The sequence below is a fragment of the Larus michahellis genome, chromosome 1 (assembly GCF_964199755.1).
Source record: "Larus michahellis chromosome 1, bLarMic1.1, whole genome shotgun sequence".
Lineage (NCBI taxonomy): Eukaryota > Metazoa > Chordata > Aves > Charadriiformes > Laridae > Larus > Larus michahellis.
This window is the reverse complement of record NC_133896.1, coordinates 139,915,021-139,929,289: the sequence shown is the minus strand read 5'-3', so window position 1 is coordinate 139,929,289 and position 14,269 is coordinate 139,915,021. Positions and strand designations below refer to the sequence as shown.

Here is a 14,269-nt window from a genome sequence, read left to right as displayed (position 1 = left end):
TTCCATTACTTTTTTTTTCTTTCCAAATTACAGGGAGAATATATCCATGTGTTTTGTTGATTCATTTATGGCCTTGATCAGTAAGGTGGTATTTCCTGTAGTGTCAAATTGAATACCACCTGAAGAGAAGATACGGTTAGCAATATGGTAAAATTTCCACTCCATACAGAAGGGGTTAATTTTCATTAAGCTGTACAATACAATACTGAGCCTGTACTGGTGTCCAAGCTCCAGGTGAACAGGAGAGGGTTGGAACCAGGTGAACATGAGAGGTTTTGAACACCTCTTCTGTGAGGACAGGCTGCGGGTGTCGGGGTTGTTCAGCCTGGAGAAGAGAAGGGGGCTTATAAGAAAGATGGGGACACTTTTTAGTAGGGCCTGTTGTGATAGGATGAGTAGTGGTTTTAAACTACAGGATGGTAGATTTCGATTAGATATAAGGAAGAAATTTTTTGTGCTGAGGGTGGTGAAACACTGGCACAGGTTGCTCAGGGACGTGGTAGATGCCCCATCCCTGGAAACATTCAAGCTCTGAACAACCTGATCTAGTCGAAGATGTCCCTGCTCATTGCAGCGGGGTTGGACTAGATGTAAGGGTCCCTTCCAACCCAAACTATTCTATGATTCTATGAAAGTCTGATCACCTTTCTATCTGTCAAAATTCTAGCCAGATCTCAATGAGCAAAAACTTAGGGAAATAACATTTGAATTGCAAGTCACTGCTATTCCTTCAGGGATAAAAAGAGTACATAATCAATGTTATTGATTTCTAAACTCATTTCTCTAAGAACAGAGCTGAGAGTAATTGGAGAAACATTTACTAACTGTTTGCTAAAGATAAGTCACAAAGCCCAAATATTGCTTATCTTTTAAGTATAGTTTCCTCAAGGTAGTGTGTAAACTAATATAGAAACTAGCACAGTGTTATAAATTTAGCACGTGTAAGGAAAAGCAGATGGTACTGCTGTGATTGCACATGTCATTGGAGTATTCTAGAGCATGCCAAATCTTTAATCTATTACTATTTGCATATACTACCATGTTACTCAGTTTTCAGTAGACTCGAACATGTATACTATGCACAAACAACAACTCTTTTTTTTTTTTCTTTTTTTTTTTTTGCCGAGCTTTAAAGTTAGAATTAAAGTAAAATGCCACTTGCTGGTTTTGCAGCACTCTTTGTGTTCATTTTCCAAAGCCTCCAAATGGTTCGTGTTGCATGCTCTGGGTCAGAGCAAAGGCACAGACTCCTTGTGGGACAACACACTTGGCCATCTTGCTTCCCATGCCAGCAATGGGGAATGCTGTGTGTCATGAACAGTAGTACAAATGAGAAGTGATACATTTCAAAAGGTTTTGTGGTACTGGAAACCCTTCGAGCAATTAGGAGCTCTGTGGATATCCAAAAGTGGAAGGTTTTAATTTTTAAAAAAATCAACTACTTCCTGGTTATTCTTAAAATGTAGAATAACACCTCTTAGTTCAGAGCGGGTCTTGGCAAGGTGCAGAACTGGAAATTAGTGAGGAAAAACGTGAGGTATAAAAATGTAGGAAAGGGGTCAAGAAGAAAAGAGACAGGTGCAGAAGGAAGGGGAACAGGAAGCAAAAGGGCCAAGAGTGACTATTGAATACCATTTCCTTAATCAATTTTCTTGTGTTTCACATGAGTGATTTTAAGACCCCATTCATGTTTCCACCTCAGAGTACAAAAAAATCAGGTTAATGCCCACTCATTGTAAACGCACAGAGTGTGTGATATCCTATTGTGCTATCCTATTTAGGCTGCCCCCAAATCCATTGTGTTCTTTCATCCTGGTAGAGCACGCCTGCCTCGTACTCCTGAGGCTGTTGGGGGTCCAATGAAGTAGAAACCTGTGCTGCCAGGTCTCCCTTTGTCTCGGGAGGTCTCTTGCGCTGCTTCATTCTCTGACAATAGGCATATTTTCTGAATACGATCCTTCCCCAGGTGTTATCCCCTCACAGAAGTAGTACCTCAAGGTCCGGCAGTTGTAGGCCCTCAAAGTGAGTCCTGACCTCTTCAGTATACCAAAGGCCAGGCTTCTCCAGAGCTCCAGCACTACCAACACTGATTTAGAATTGCTCCATGGCACACAAAAGATGAAACATACAACATGCACATTTCAGGAAGTCTGCTGGCATAGTGACTCTTTATTTTGGTGTTATTCTTATACTCTCTCCTCTAGATAAATTAATTGGACATTTCTTCTCCCATTTTCCTTGATATTCTTGAGCAAGACCGGAGTTCCAATGACCATCTGAAATTCTCTCTCAAGAATACCTCTTCCACTGCTATAGCCACGCTTCTGTGTTTCATCCGCCTGTACCTCTCAGGACTGACTTTTCACATATACTGTTAAATCCATGGTTTCAGGTTATCCTTTAATCAGTTTTGCCAAGTAATAAAAGTCCACCACCAGGCGATCTGTTGCTTAGATACTGGCCTGGGCAGATGGTCTTCCTGGAGAGGTGCCAGCACCCCACCACAGAGCCTGTTCATGGGCAGAGAGGATTGGGAAGGTTTAATGACCCTTGCCCATGTGTTCTGTATCCCTGCTCCGCAGAACTGCATTCCCATCTGAAGGGGAAAAACTAGCAAAAAAGTTAGCATTTTGAGAAGTTATTAAAAATGGAGTTTGCAGTTTGCTAAATGCTCTGGAGAGGTCTCCTAATCCTAAACTGGAATACAAAAATTTTCACTAGGTGGGCTTCCCACTAACAAATGCCTTTAGGGAATACAAAAGGCATTAGATTACTAAATTCAGTAGATTAGATTACTAAATTCAGTAGATGCCCACGTGTATATGTATGTACACATATCTACATGTGTGGGTGCCTACAGACTGTGTCAGTGTGTATAAGTATGTGTGTGCAAGTAATACAGTAAAAGAAAAACTATCAAACCCATTTAAACAAAATCTTATTTCATTTCTGTTGTATGCATGCTTACAATGACCTTGTAGGATTTGTGGATTTATTACTTACCAGATGAGAAAAAAAAAAAAACCAACAATTCTGTGTAAAGATTACAGTATCAAGTTGCTATGGCATTGAGTGCCATTGATTTTTGCCTCATGATGAATGTTTATTTTCCTGTGAATAAATAATATCGGAGCTTTATAGAGCAACCCTTATAGAAGCAAATCAAAATGACAATACAGAAGTCTATTTGTGTAGTAAATTTCTAATACAGTCAAACAGCCAAGATGTTTCTAAGATGCAACAATTTAATTTTAGAAACAAGTTTGAAGTGCAGATAGCTGGCAAATACTTTGTTTAACCCAATCACACTTCAGAGCTGTGTAAAAACAGCTAGAGAAATCCAGATTGAGATCTTGGCTAACAACAAGAACGAAATGATATGCAAAGCCAGGAAGGATAATTTGTGTAATAGAAGATAAGAAAAGAAAACCCATCCCAAAACATTATTTATTGGAAGTCTGGTATTAAGAACTGATAACTGGAAAAGGAGGGCATTTATTTATCAGTTGGCTTGTCTTCTCAAGAAAAAAAAAAAAAACACGCAAAACTTATAAAATTTGCATGTGAACACTTTAAGATTATTCAGATATTCTTGAGTATTTTTAGCTACAGAATTTAAATTATTAATATAATTTGCAATATTTAATTCGTTTTGTGCAGTATTTGCATAAATTAAATTCATGAAGTCTGAATGAGAGAGCTCTGGTAATCTCCTGTGTTTGTTGGGGTTTGTTCTGGGTGTTTGTTGTAGCAAATGGCTTGAAGGAGAGAATCCATCAACAGAGAGGAAAAAAGCCTGTTCCTTCCTCTTCTCCTTTGTCTTCCCCTTCCCCTTCCTCTTCCTTTTCCATGCACCAAGTGGGAGACAGCCACTGCCCAGCAAGGAGCAGGGATGCCACAGGTCCCAGCGCTTCGTCCCCAGCTCTGGCCCAGGTAGGGAGGATGGTGTCCACTATCCCTGGCCTGCCATGGGCTAGGCTGTGGATTGTCCCCAAAACCTGGGGGACCTGAGGGAATCAAAACACGAGCCAGAAAAAAAGCCCAGCAATACACTGTTCTAGAGGGTAATCTGCACAAATCAAAACATGAGTGCCATTTGTGGGCCCTGTATGCACATATACACTTATTCTTTTTTCTTTTTTTAAAAATTTTTTATGGTTTAATAAATGAGGTACTCTGAGATGCCACAGCCAGGGCACAGGGTTGCTCTAATAAAGTGATCTAAGATGATTACAGATGAGGCAGAGACCAGTGAGATGTTTCCCAAAGGTACAATAAAAATGTTCTTCCCCCAAATATTTAAATCTGCTTGGAGAAAAGCACCAGAGAACCTGATGAGAAAAATCCGGGGGGCGTGGGGGGCGGGCATGTGTGTGCTCAGAGGTCCCCATCCGTGACTGGGGGCTGTGAGCTCGCCTGCCCCATGTGCTGCCGTGGCAGGTTCCCCAAGCTGGGGCAGCATGTGCCCTCGTCCCAGGATGCGACTTGCCGGGCAGTGTTGGTCCTGCAGCAGGTTTCAGGGCAGGAGAACGTTGAATTCTAAAGCTGGAGCTTGAACACTGCCAACAGGAGGCAGGTGAGAGATTCTGCTTGTGCCCCACCTCATCGCTCCTGGGAGAGATGTTTTGCAGAGAGCAAGAGAAAGAGAGAAAGGTGACTTTTAGGAATGTTTTCCTTGGTGTTTTAGGCTTTTGAGGTTCTGAAATTTCAGCAAATATAGCCTTGCTTTACATTATTTTTGCTTTGATGTGCCCATTAAACATTATTCCACGTTCTAGCTCAAATAGTCACATATTCAAACACTAGCTTTGCAGTTTGCTCAGCCTTGCATGCAGACAGCAAGAGCAGAAATTAGTTGCCCTGTATCCGACAGATTTCTGGTCAGAGCAGATTATCCTTCGAATCTAGGTCATTAACTTGTATTTGTCTGATGTAAAACAGACTAATGTGCTACTCCCACCGATGAACTGGCCAACCTCTTCTTTCATTGGAGAGAGACTGGCAGAAGAGTTATCCAAGAGCAGTCAAGTCTCCAGACTTCACTGTCCTGAGAGGATTTAATATCCAGGCAGATGATGTCTATAGGCCACTCACAGATCACCGGGTCTGGATATTTTAAGGCATTACCTTCATTTAAAACAAAGGGCAACCAAGATACTGTGTCAGGAACAGATCTGCTGTTATTTAGGAGCTATAACTCTATCGTAACATTTATGATGCTGTGCAAAACAGCAGTTCATCTGGTTATCCCTCCTTCCATAAAATTAAAATATTAATTATATTATATATAAAACATGAAGTTGAATAAGAAATTTACATTAACTGAGTTTGCAGAATGGAAAGAAGAAAGCCTTGTTTTACTAAAGAAAAAGGAAAATCTTTTTCTTTTGGTAGCAAACCGATCACCCATCCTGACTGTATAATCTTTATTATTAAAGTAATCCTTGAAAAATTTAGATTCCACTTAAAGACATTTCAAGCCAGGAAAATATTTTTGCTCCACAACATGTTTAAATTATGTTACTCTTTCAGTTGGATAATGTTCAATTCCTACTCGAAGAGGGCAAAGCCACATTAACTACCATTTCATTATTGTATTAGCAACAGTTCACTTGCTGTTCTTACAGAGTGAGTAAGTAAATCACTCATGCTTCAGAGATTCCTCAGCTGTTTATTGGAGATAGGAGGTATAATTAAACATAGCTTTCTAAAACAAACCTATATTTGTCCACTGGAAACCCATACTGAAGACAACAATGACCAATTTCTCTTCCATTAATTAAAATGTCGCTGCTATTTATAATCCAAGGTCTGCTTCACTTAGATTTTGTAAGACATGTGTGTCCAAACAAGAGAGAAACCAAACTTCAGTGAGGAAGAAAATTGGTGTTAAGAGAGGTAGAAAAGGGGTGAATGCCACTATCACACACAGAATGGTTGCTCCTGATGGAGCAACATTACGTAGTAGGATCGGTCAGAGGCCACTTATATTTTTGACGAAACACCTTGGTGAATATTTAGAAAAAACAATACTTAGGCAAAATTCTGGTAAGTGTTTGAGCTATACTTTGGGCAGGATTGAGGTGAGAAACTGACAATTTTACACCCAAACCAACAATTTTACATCACCTTCTGCTCCTCTGAAGCCTGGATTAAGGAGGAGTGGGAATGGCATCTGGCATAGATGAGCTGAGATCCAGGGATCTTCAGGGTGGAACAAATCAGAGAAGTCTGTTAGTGACTCTTTTATTGCCAAAGGCCACCAGAGCTGCTCCAACTTCACTTTTTCCTCCCGTCTAAGGAACTGGAATGTGTATGTTTGCTATGTAAGAGTCATCTCTTTCTGCATCAACAGGATTTAGGTTCAGGGCAGAACTATGTGAAGAGAAAAAAAATACGCTCAAGGTACTAAAACCTAGCGGAAACGCAGGACATTTCAACACTATCTCCAGCTGCCAACATATTATCAAGAAGTGGAAGACCTGAATTCCCATAGGACTTGCCATATTTGATGCAAGGGAAAGGCCTCTGTTCCAGGATCCTTTCTCCAGCAGTGGTCTGGCATGGATATGAGACAAATTGTATTTAAAAGCTCCAAGACAAATGATAAAGGACTTTTCTATCTTCTGAAAATAATCAACCAAGGGTTCACTTCTGCATGTGTTAGGTTACAATTTCAATAGCTGCACATGAATCTATTAATCTATGCCATTGTCCTATTTTCATCCTCTGAAATGTTCTTGCACAATGATTTACATCAGCAAATGAAAGATAACTTCCTTTTAGTTCTTCCTTTCTCCCTCATAGTGTCATTGTGTTTTATCCTATTTCCTTCCTTGAAAACAAAACAAAACAAAAAAAAAAACCCTACTCCTTTTCTTTCCATTTATTAACATTCACAGTGATTTTATGACCATCTACGTGGGAATCATCTACATGGGAATTCTCCAAACTCCACCTGGGAAAGAACAAATTTTGAGTCCATTACTGCCTAGGTGTAATTAGGGCTATCTTTTACAATGTTCTTTACCTTGCACTTATCAATCCTGTATTTCACTTACTGCCACGTTGTTACTGAGTCACTCAGCATTTAGAAATCCTTCTGGAAAGCCTACCTTAGATTTGTCTGCTTTGAATAGCCTGTTTCACCTGTATGCCTTCCTTTGGGAACCTTCGTCCCAGCTCATTTATAAATCTCTTCCTTGTTACGGGTTCTTGCACAGATCCTTGGGGAACCCCTCCAGCAAATCCCTCAGTTATGAAATCGATTTTTACTCCAGTACTGCCTTTTAAACAATTAATATATGAAAGGACCTTCCCTCTCATCTCCTGACGGTTTAGCTTTGTAAGAGCCTTCTGTGGGGAACCAAAGAGGATTTGAAAGTCCAAGCATGTTTCTCAGCTGAGCTACCTCCATCCACATCCTCAGTGGCTCCTGAGAACTGAAACCATGTGAGCACGACTGTCTTTACATAATTCACAGTGTGCTTTTGCAAAGTACTGAGAGATGGGAGGTGTCTCAATCATAAAGATGATTTAGGAATGAAGTCTCCAAAGCTATTTTGGTATCTAATTCCTATTGATTGCATTTTGCATTCAAGTCTGAATTTATTGTGGTTTTCTAACTTTGTGCTTATGAATGCCAAAAGGAAAATTTCCCTGATGTTCTCTACCCTATACCTAAAATTAATCTCCTATGTCCTTGAAATTTAATTAAAGCAGATAGACTTTTAAATCGTTTGCCCACCATATGTTGGAAAAAGAGTAGGAAAATTAAACGAATAAATCACATCAGAGAGTAAATGAAATACACTGTTTGAAGCTAGCCTCTCTCTCATTTCCTCATTGTTAAAACTGAGTCAATGCTGACAATAAGCATTTAAAAGTGGTCAGGACAAAGCACTTCAGAATGCATTGTACAGAACGCTGTGCATGGAATGGTCTAGGTTTTCTAAAGTGTTTTTCCCATTCCTGATTGCTTTGGTGTGAAATTGGCAGTCTGAATTAAATTCTAGAACTGATGGAGTAGAAATAAAAGCTTTACAAAGATGGAAGATGAAGAAAGAAAACCATGTCAGAAATATAACCCCCCTGCTTTACCTGTTGCCTACTGTAAAGCTAAGTCAAGATAATTTAATTTCATTACTTTGTAAATCACAGAAAATTGTGACATTCATAAAGGGAAATTAAAAATTGAGGAAAAAATGTATTTCATTTGATGAAAATTGTTTATAGCCAACACCTAAGCATGTTCAGTATGACGCCATAAGATAATACACATAAACCTATGTTGTTGAAAAAGCGTCTGTAGAACGCATTTGTGCAAATCTCAGGAAACGTAATTAGTTTTCAAAGGATAATTCTTCTAAATACTCGGGAGTGTGAGCCATCAAAAAACATCAAAAGAACACTTTCACCTTACTGTTATTTCTTTTTTGTTTCTCATCCTAGCTTGTGACCCTTTTCCCCATGTCTTTATCAAGGACAGATTGAGTTATGACTAGGTGTTAGTCAAGACTAACTTCACATCCCTTTAGAAGGATAAAGTCAATGACTTCAATGGTAGTGCCACTCCAGCTGATGTCTAGTGGCTTCCAGCTGCTCTTTGATTTTGGTTTTAAAATCTGTAAAAACATAAATAGCCTGGGATTTAAGGAAGTGAGATCATGGCTAGTTTAAAATGAATGTGAGTTTTATGGGTAATCTGATTAAAATAATGATAGAAATGTTTGCAAAGTCGTTTGCACTATTTTACCAGTGACTAAGCTGGTGAACAGCACAGATCGAGGACTACCTTTGGATGAGTCTCCATGGTAAAGTATGTCAGATGGTGTGAACTGAATATGACCTTGAGACTGAAGAGTGACTCTACAACCACATCAGAGGGTTACCTAGGTAGGAGGCCCAGTAATTCACCAAGCCTCTCAGTTAAAAGAAGATATATCCGCTATGTCAAGAGAAGGCGCTTGAGGTCAGTTCTTCATCTCACATATTGAAACATGAAAAGAAAAGGGTTCTCTTTGTTAAAGAATCTAAATTTGATTTTCCTTCTCTATGACTATTCCCCAAAATCCTTTCTGTGTAACAGATTGTTAGAAGATCATCTGAAATGTCAAATTGTAGCTTTGCCATAAGATTATGGTGTTTTAGAGACAATTTTTTTAACTACATCTGTACTGCTAAAGCAAATCACATTGGGGATTTTTATTGTTGCTGATGCCAGCCATCACCACATGGCTCATGACCACAGTACATAGTGTTAGTCCCCAGTGGAGCAGATTCATCTCGGAGAAAGCTTGTTGGTGTGGTCCACACAGAGTAAGCTAACCCACAAGCAGTGTGGACAATGAAGTTCCAGCACTTGGGTCAACCTCCAGCTAGCTTCAGCAGCGGGGAGGAAGTCTTTCTGTCCCTGCTCTATCATTTTGGGTGGAACCAGTTTAAGGGCTCAGGGGGCCAACGGGACACATGCCCGACTGCAGTCTCACGGGAAAAGTACCCTCCTATAGTATTTTCAATAGTGTAGGTCAGTTTCATTGAAGAGGGCAGAGACCTCACCACCGTGAGGTCTTTCAGGTGATGTCTGATCAGGTGGGAAAGCTCTGGTGGGGTCAGGCCTTGCCTGTGAGGCTGCAGATGCTGGCAGCGCTCAGAGGGCAGGCAGGTGCCAGACTGCAAAGCCCCTTTGCCTCCTGGGGGATTTTACTGCTGAAAATGACATGGTGGTTGTGGAGCTGCGGCACCTCCAGGGCTGGAGGTGGGGCTGTAAGGACTGTGGCTTTCCTTGCTTCCCCTGGCACTTAGATGATTGCAACAGCTACAGCTTGAGTGTCTGCAGTGCTAAGTTTTTGCAAGAGTGTAATATCGAACATAGAAACAAGTGGCAGGGTAGAAACACGGTGCCATTCTCTTAATTAATTATTTAGTCTTTGAAAAAGGTTCTTCTAATAAAGTGGTTTGGTTTTTTTTTTAAAGCTACATAAACACACACTTTTTTTGCAACAAGCGAACAGCTCCATGTTGGGAGAACAGGTAACAAACTGATCCAGAGATTTATTGCGGAGAAGGAGATTCAAATCTGCTCAGGCAGAGAAGGAAACCAAGCACGTGCTCCTCATACTCCAGGTGGTCAATGCTGTACCTCTTTTATCCAGGGTAAATCAGCATCCACTGCAGTCCTATACAAAAAACTAGCATGGGGACTTGGTACACTTCCCTCTGGGTTTTGTGAGAAAGAAGTGGCACAGCCAGCTGTCTGTGGGGGGAAAAGCAGGGCCCTAAATCCCATTGGGAAATGAGTGGCTCCTTACAGCTAAAGGCCGGGTGCTGAAAGAATGACATTTAAACATGCCTGTCCCTAATTTCAAATGGCTTTGTGCTTGAGTTACAACAGCGTAAGCACAAAAGCAGGGCTGTGACATTGAAGACTAATTGCTCATCCCCACGCGACAAAGCTGTGACCCAGCAAGTCACGGTGGAAGTCGGGACTCTCAAAGTCCTGCGTTGAGATCAGTATATTTTCTTTCCTCCCACAGATCCCTCATGAGTAACAGAAATTATTTTTTTTTAAAAATGAATGAAGTACATATGGCAACACAGCTGCTGAAAATCTGTTACCCTTTTTAATCACCTCTCGTGTCCTGGGCATGCATTTTATCCTTTAAATTCAATAAAAGGGAATGTGCTGTGAGGAAGGCAGCTGCCTGTATTATTGGGGGCCTTTGTGGTGTTATTAAGTCACGCAAGAGAAGTCTTGCCTGTAAGACTATCCAGAACCCAGGTCTCAGTGGGTTCATCTTAAAAATACTTTACATATTTATAATCGCTAGGACAAGCAGAATTTCAAAGTTTTCACAGAAGGACTGAAAACTGTAAATAAATAAAATTAAAGAAGGAGAGGACCATGCTTCTTTTTCTTAATGATGGTGAGCTTTTGAAATGAAAGGGATATAAACCCCAGATAAGTGCTCAAACAGCCTTGCAAAACCACAATTTTCCACCTGCTCATGGGTACACTGTAGAATAGTCCTCAGGCTGAAGTGACGGGAGCTCCAAAGCACTGTTTACTGCCTATCCTCCTTCCATAAGCACTCAATGTCATAAGCAGTCAGAGTGACTACTTCTCATTTGGTAGCCTTGGATCACACAACTGGTTATTCACGTTTTTGTGTCAGTTCCAAGGTAAGGAAAGCAAGTCTGGTGATATATTCAATTTCAATGCTGAAGCTGGGGAGAGAGAAAAATGCAATTACTGAAAGAGGTGCTTCTGTGAAGGAGCAGTGATTTACGTCCTGAATAGGTGTAAATTATCCTCCCTCCCCACCCCCACGTTCAGCAAATGTATTCCTTATTCAATATCTTGCTGCTGTGAAGTTTTTTCTTGCAGTCTCTGATTCTCTGTGGTTTAGTTAGAGATATGAGGGAATGTTACCTGTGAGGGAATGGGCTCCTTGTGAGCCCAGGAAGCGGTAATTTTAAGTCAACAATGAAGTATTTGTCGGTCGAAGAGAGGGTCTTTAACTAGGGCAAGCTGCCGGACCTGCAATTCATCCTTGCTGGAATGAAAAAGAATAGAGCTACTTGTTTGTTGGTTTTGTATCCTTCATAGAGGGCTGCCAGTAGCCGTTAACTTGTGTATTATTGTGCTATCAGACAGGAGAAACAGCAGTGAGAATTTACCAGCACAGTCACAAACCTTTCATCACACAGTTATCATGGTGATAAAGTTCAGTGGTAGTTACTCACATCTCCAAAAACAAATATTACCCACTCAGACAAGAGAGAAAATGGATTTCTGCAAGATGGTGCCATATTAACTGGCACTATTGCACCTATCTCCCGGTTCACACTAAATCCAAGTGCCTAGTGCACTTTGAAGTACTGATTGTCAGAGTGTTCCTGTGCACAAGGAGGGACCGTGATTTGTCTTTGTTTTGTAGATCAGAGATGGAGATGCAACGCTGCAGTTAGATTGAACCATGGATGCACATTGTCATGAGCTTGGGCCCCTGGATCTCTGGGTCATTCAATTCAACCCGTCTGGGGCAGACTCTCTTCTACCAACATGACCATGTTTCCTTCCCACAGCAAGCCCAAGGACAGCGATGAGAAACCTGTGGAGTCAGGTCTTTTCCCTATGGGGCTGGGATGCAGCCTGCTGCACAGGGCAACTGATTTAGTCATAGCTAGAGAAATTAAAGCTCTGATTCACAAACACTGGCAGTCATCTAACGTCCTTGTATTTTTATGTGAGTTTTAACTGCTTGCTTGTCTTTGAAACCTGGACTTTGTATTATAGCTTAACCAGCTAATTTGCTTAGGTGCTTTGGAGGGGTGCACCTCAACTACTCAAGTATATGGTGTGCTCGATAAAGAGGTGATTATGTATCTTATTTGTCTTCTTTATCCCCCAGGAAGATGAAGTTGCTCGTGACAGTCGATTCAATTTCAGCGGCTATGGCATGGGTCACTGTCTCCAAGTCAAAGACGGCACAGCGGTCAAGGCTACTCCACCCAACCCACCTCCGGCACCACCAAAGGATTCAGATTCCATCAAAAAGAAGTTTGTTGACCGTGCAAAAAGGATTGATACAATATCCCGCGCTGCATTCCCACTCGCCTTCCTCATTTTCAACATCTTTTACTGGATTACATACAAAATTATACGGCATGAGGACATTCACAAGAAATAGGCTACATTTGTTTGCCAGGACTTCTTAGCCAAAGTAATCCACATGTAAATAAACAGTGAAATGTCTTTCTGTCATTTGGACTAAGAGTTTCTTCCCCCCCCACAGGAACGCTGAAAAAATGAACAAAGAAGAAAAGAAGTATAGAAAGAAAAGTGATTGCATGAAAAAATATGCTGTGAGACCAGTCAATAAAGATTCTCCCTTTGTACTCTCAGTGTTGTTCTTCCAGATTCAGCATTGATGAAACATCTGTCAATGGGGCCAAATTTTACCCGACCTTATCACCAAGATATTATCTTTCAAAACAAAAGAGAATCAGAAAACAAACAATTCTCCTAAAACATCTACCAAGAGACTGTGATGGCTACAGTACAGTGAGTTATAAGAGGACCAAACTTTTTCAGGATAATGTTGCCTTTCTATTTGAAACAAGTCTACTGAGCTACATTCCATAACCATGTCTGTAGTTAGTGGTTTCACCAAGGAGTCCTTTTGTGGGTTGTAAATTATTTCTACTGACAGGGGAGAGGAAAAAAAAAAAAAGAAAAAAAAAAAGATTTATACTTTACTATCCTTGTGGGTGTGCATTTTAATATTATCTTGCTTTACTAGAATTGTAATTTTGGGGTTGAACTTGTGTGTCATGTGATTTATTTGATAGTTGACACTCCAAAACCAGTGAAACTGACCGGTTTATTTTTGTTGGAAGACAGTGCACTTACTTACTTCATTTTATTTCTGCTGATTTTACATGCAACTTGAGGTGCCAAACTGTATTTTACCTATTGTGCTACCCTGTACCACACTACTTAGTAAGAACTTGTTTCCTCAAAGGTGTAGCTCAGTTTCGCATTGAGTTTCTATTACTGCTCTCATTGTAGCTGCAATCAATAGCTCTATAGGTAAACACAACTTGTTTACAGACCTCTAATTTATATCTTTACTCAAAGTGGCTATCATTTTAAATATCATTAACTAACCTAAGAATTTTAAAACTGTACTGTGATTTTCAGAACCTGTTACCTTTTGGTGCCAGATCTGCGTTATTCAAATCCTTGCTACATGTTTTAAAGTAGAAAATTAAAAAAAAATTTAAAAAGATGGTATTTTTGCTTACACAGAAGAAGACAACCTGTAACATAAGATGAATCAAACATTAAAATTTTACACTTGCTGTAAAAGGGTTTATTAAAAAAAAAAAGGTATTTGTTCAATTTCAATAAAGTTAAATGTGGTACTAAGATTTCTTCCCTCTTTCCTTCATTTGCAGCAGCAGGGCTATTTGTGCCAGTGCCCAGCTCTTCCACTGCTGTCAGCAGAAAGAGGGTGAAAAGCAACCTTCTGCTGTCCTGGCTTAGCCCACCAAATTTTGCTATCTATCTGTCCTGCAGCAAAGGGGCTGTTCCAGCCCCTGGGAGCACGTCAAGGACTGTGTCAGAGATGCGGCTAGGGCATGACAGGAGCATTTGCAGAATATTTGCATTTGCGGAGCCAGGGCTGGGGGAGGGTGCATGCTGCTCCCCGCTCACGGCATCCGTGCATGGCAAGAAACCCACCTCAGCTTCACTTGTGCTGCC

At 40.6% G+C, this 14,269-nt stretch overlaps 1 protein-coding gene across 6 annotated transcripts in view; it reads left to right on the top strand.

The window, feature by feature from the left end:
- GLRA2 (glycine receptor alpha 2) overlaps nucleotides 1-13,931 on the top strand; it is a 128,132-nt gene extending 114,201 nt beyond the window's left edge. For all 6 annotated transcript variants that reach the window (XM_074606027.1, XM_074606036.1, XM_074606072.1 and 3 more), the window contains one exon: nucleotides 12,414-13,931. In XM_074606027.1, the coding sequence (XP_074462128.1) occupies nucleotides 12,414-12,692 (279 nt within the window). In that variant the 3' untranslated portion in view covers nucleotides 12,693-13,931. The remainder of the gene's footprint in view (nucleotides 1-12,413) is intronic.
- Nucleotides 13,932-14,269: the final 338 nt, after the last annotated feature.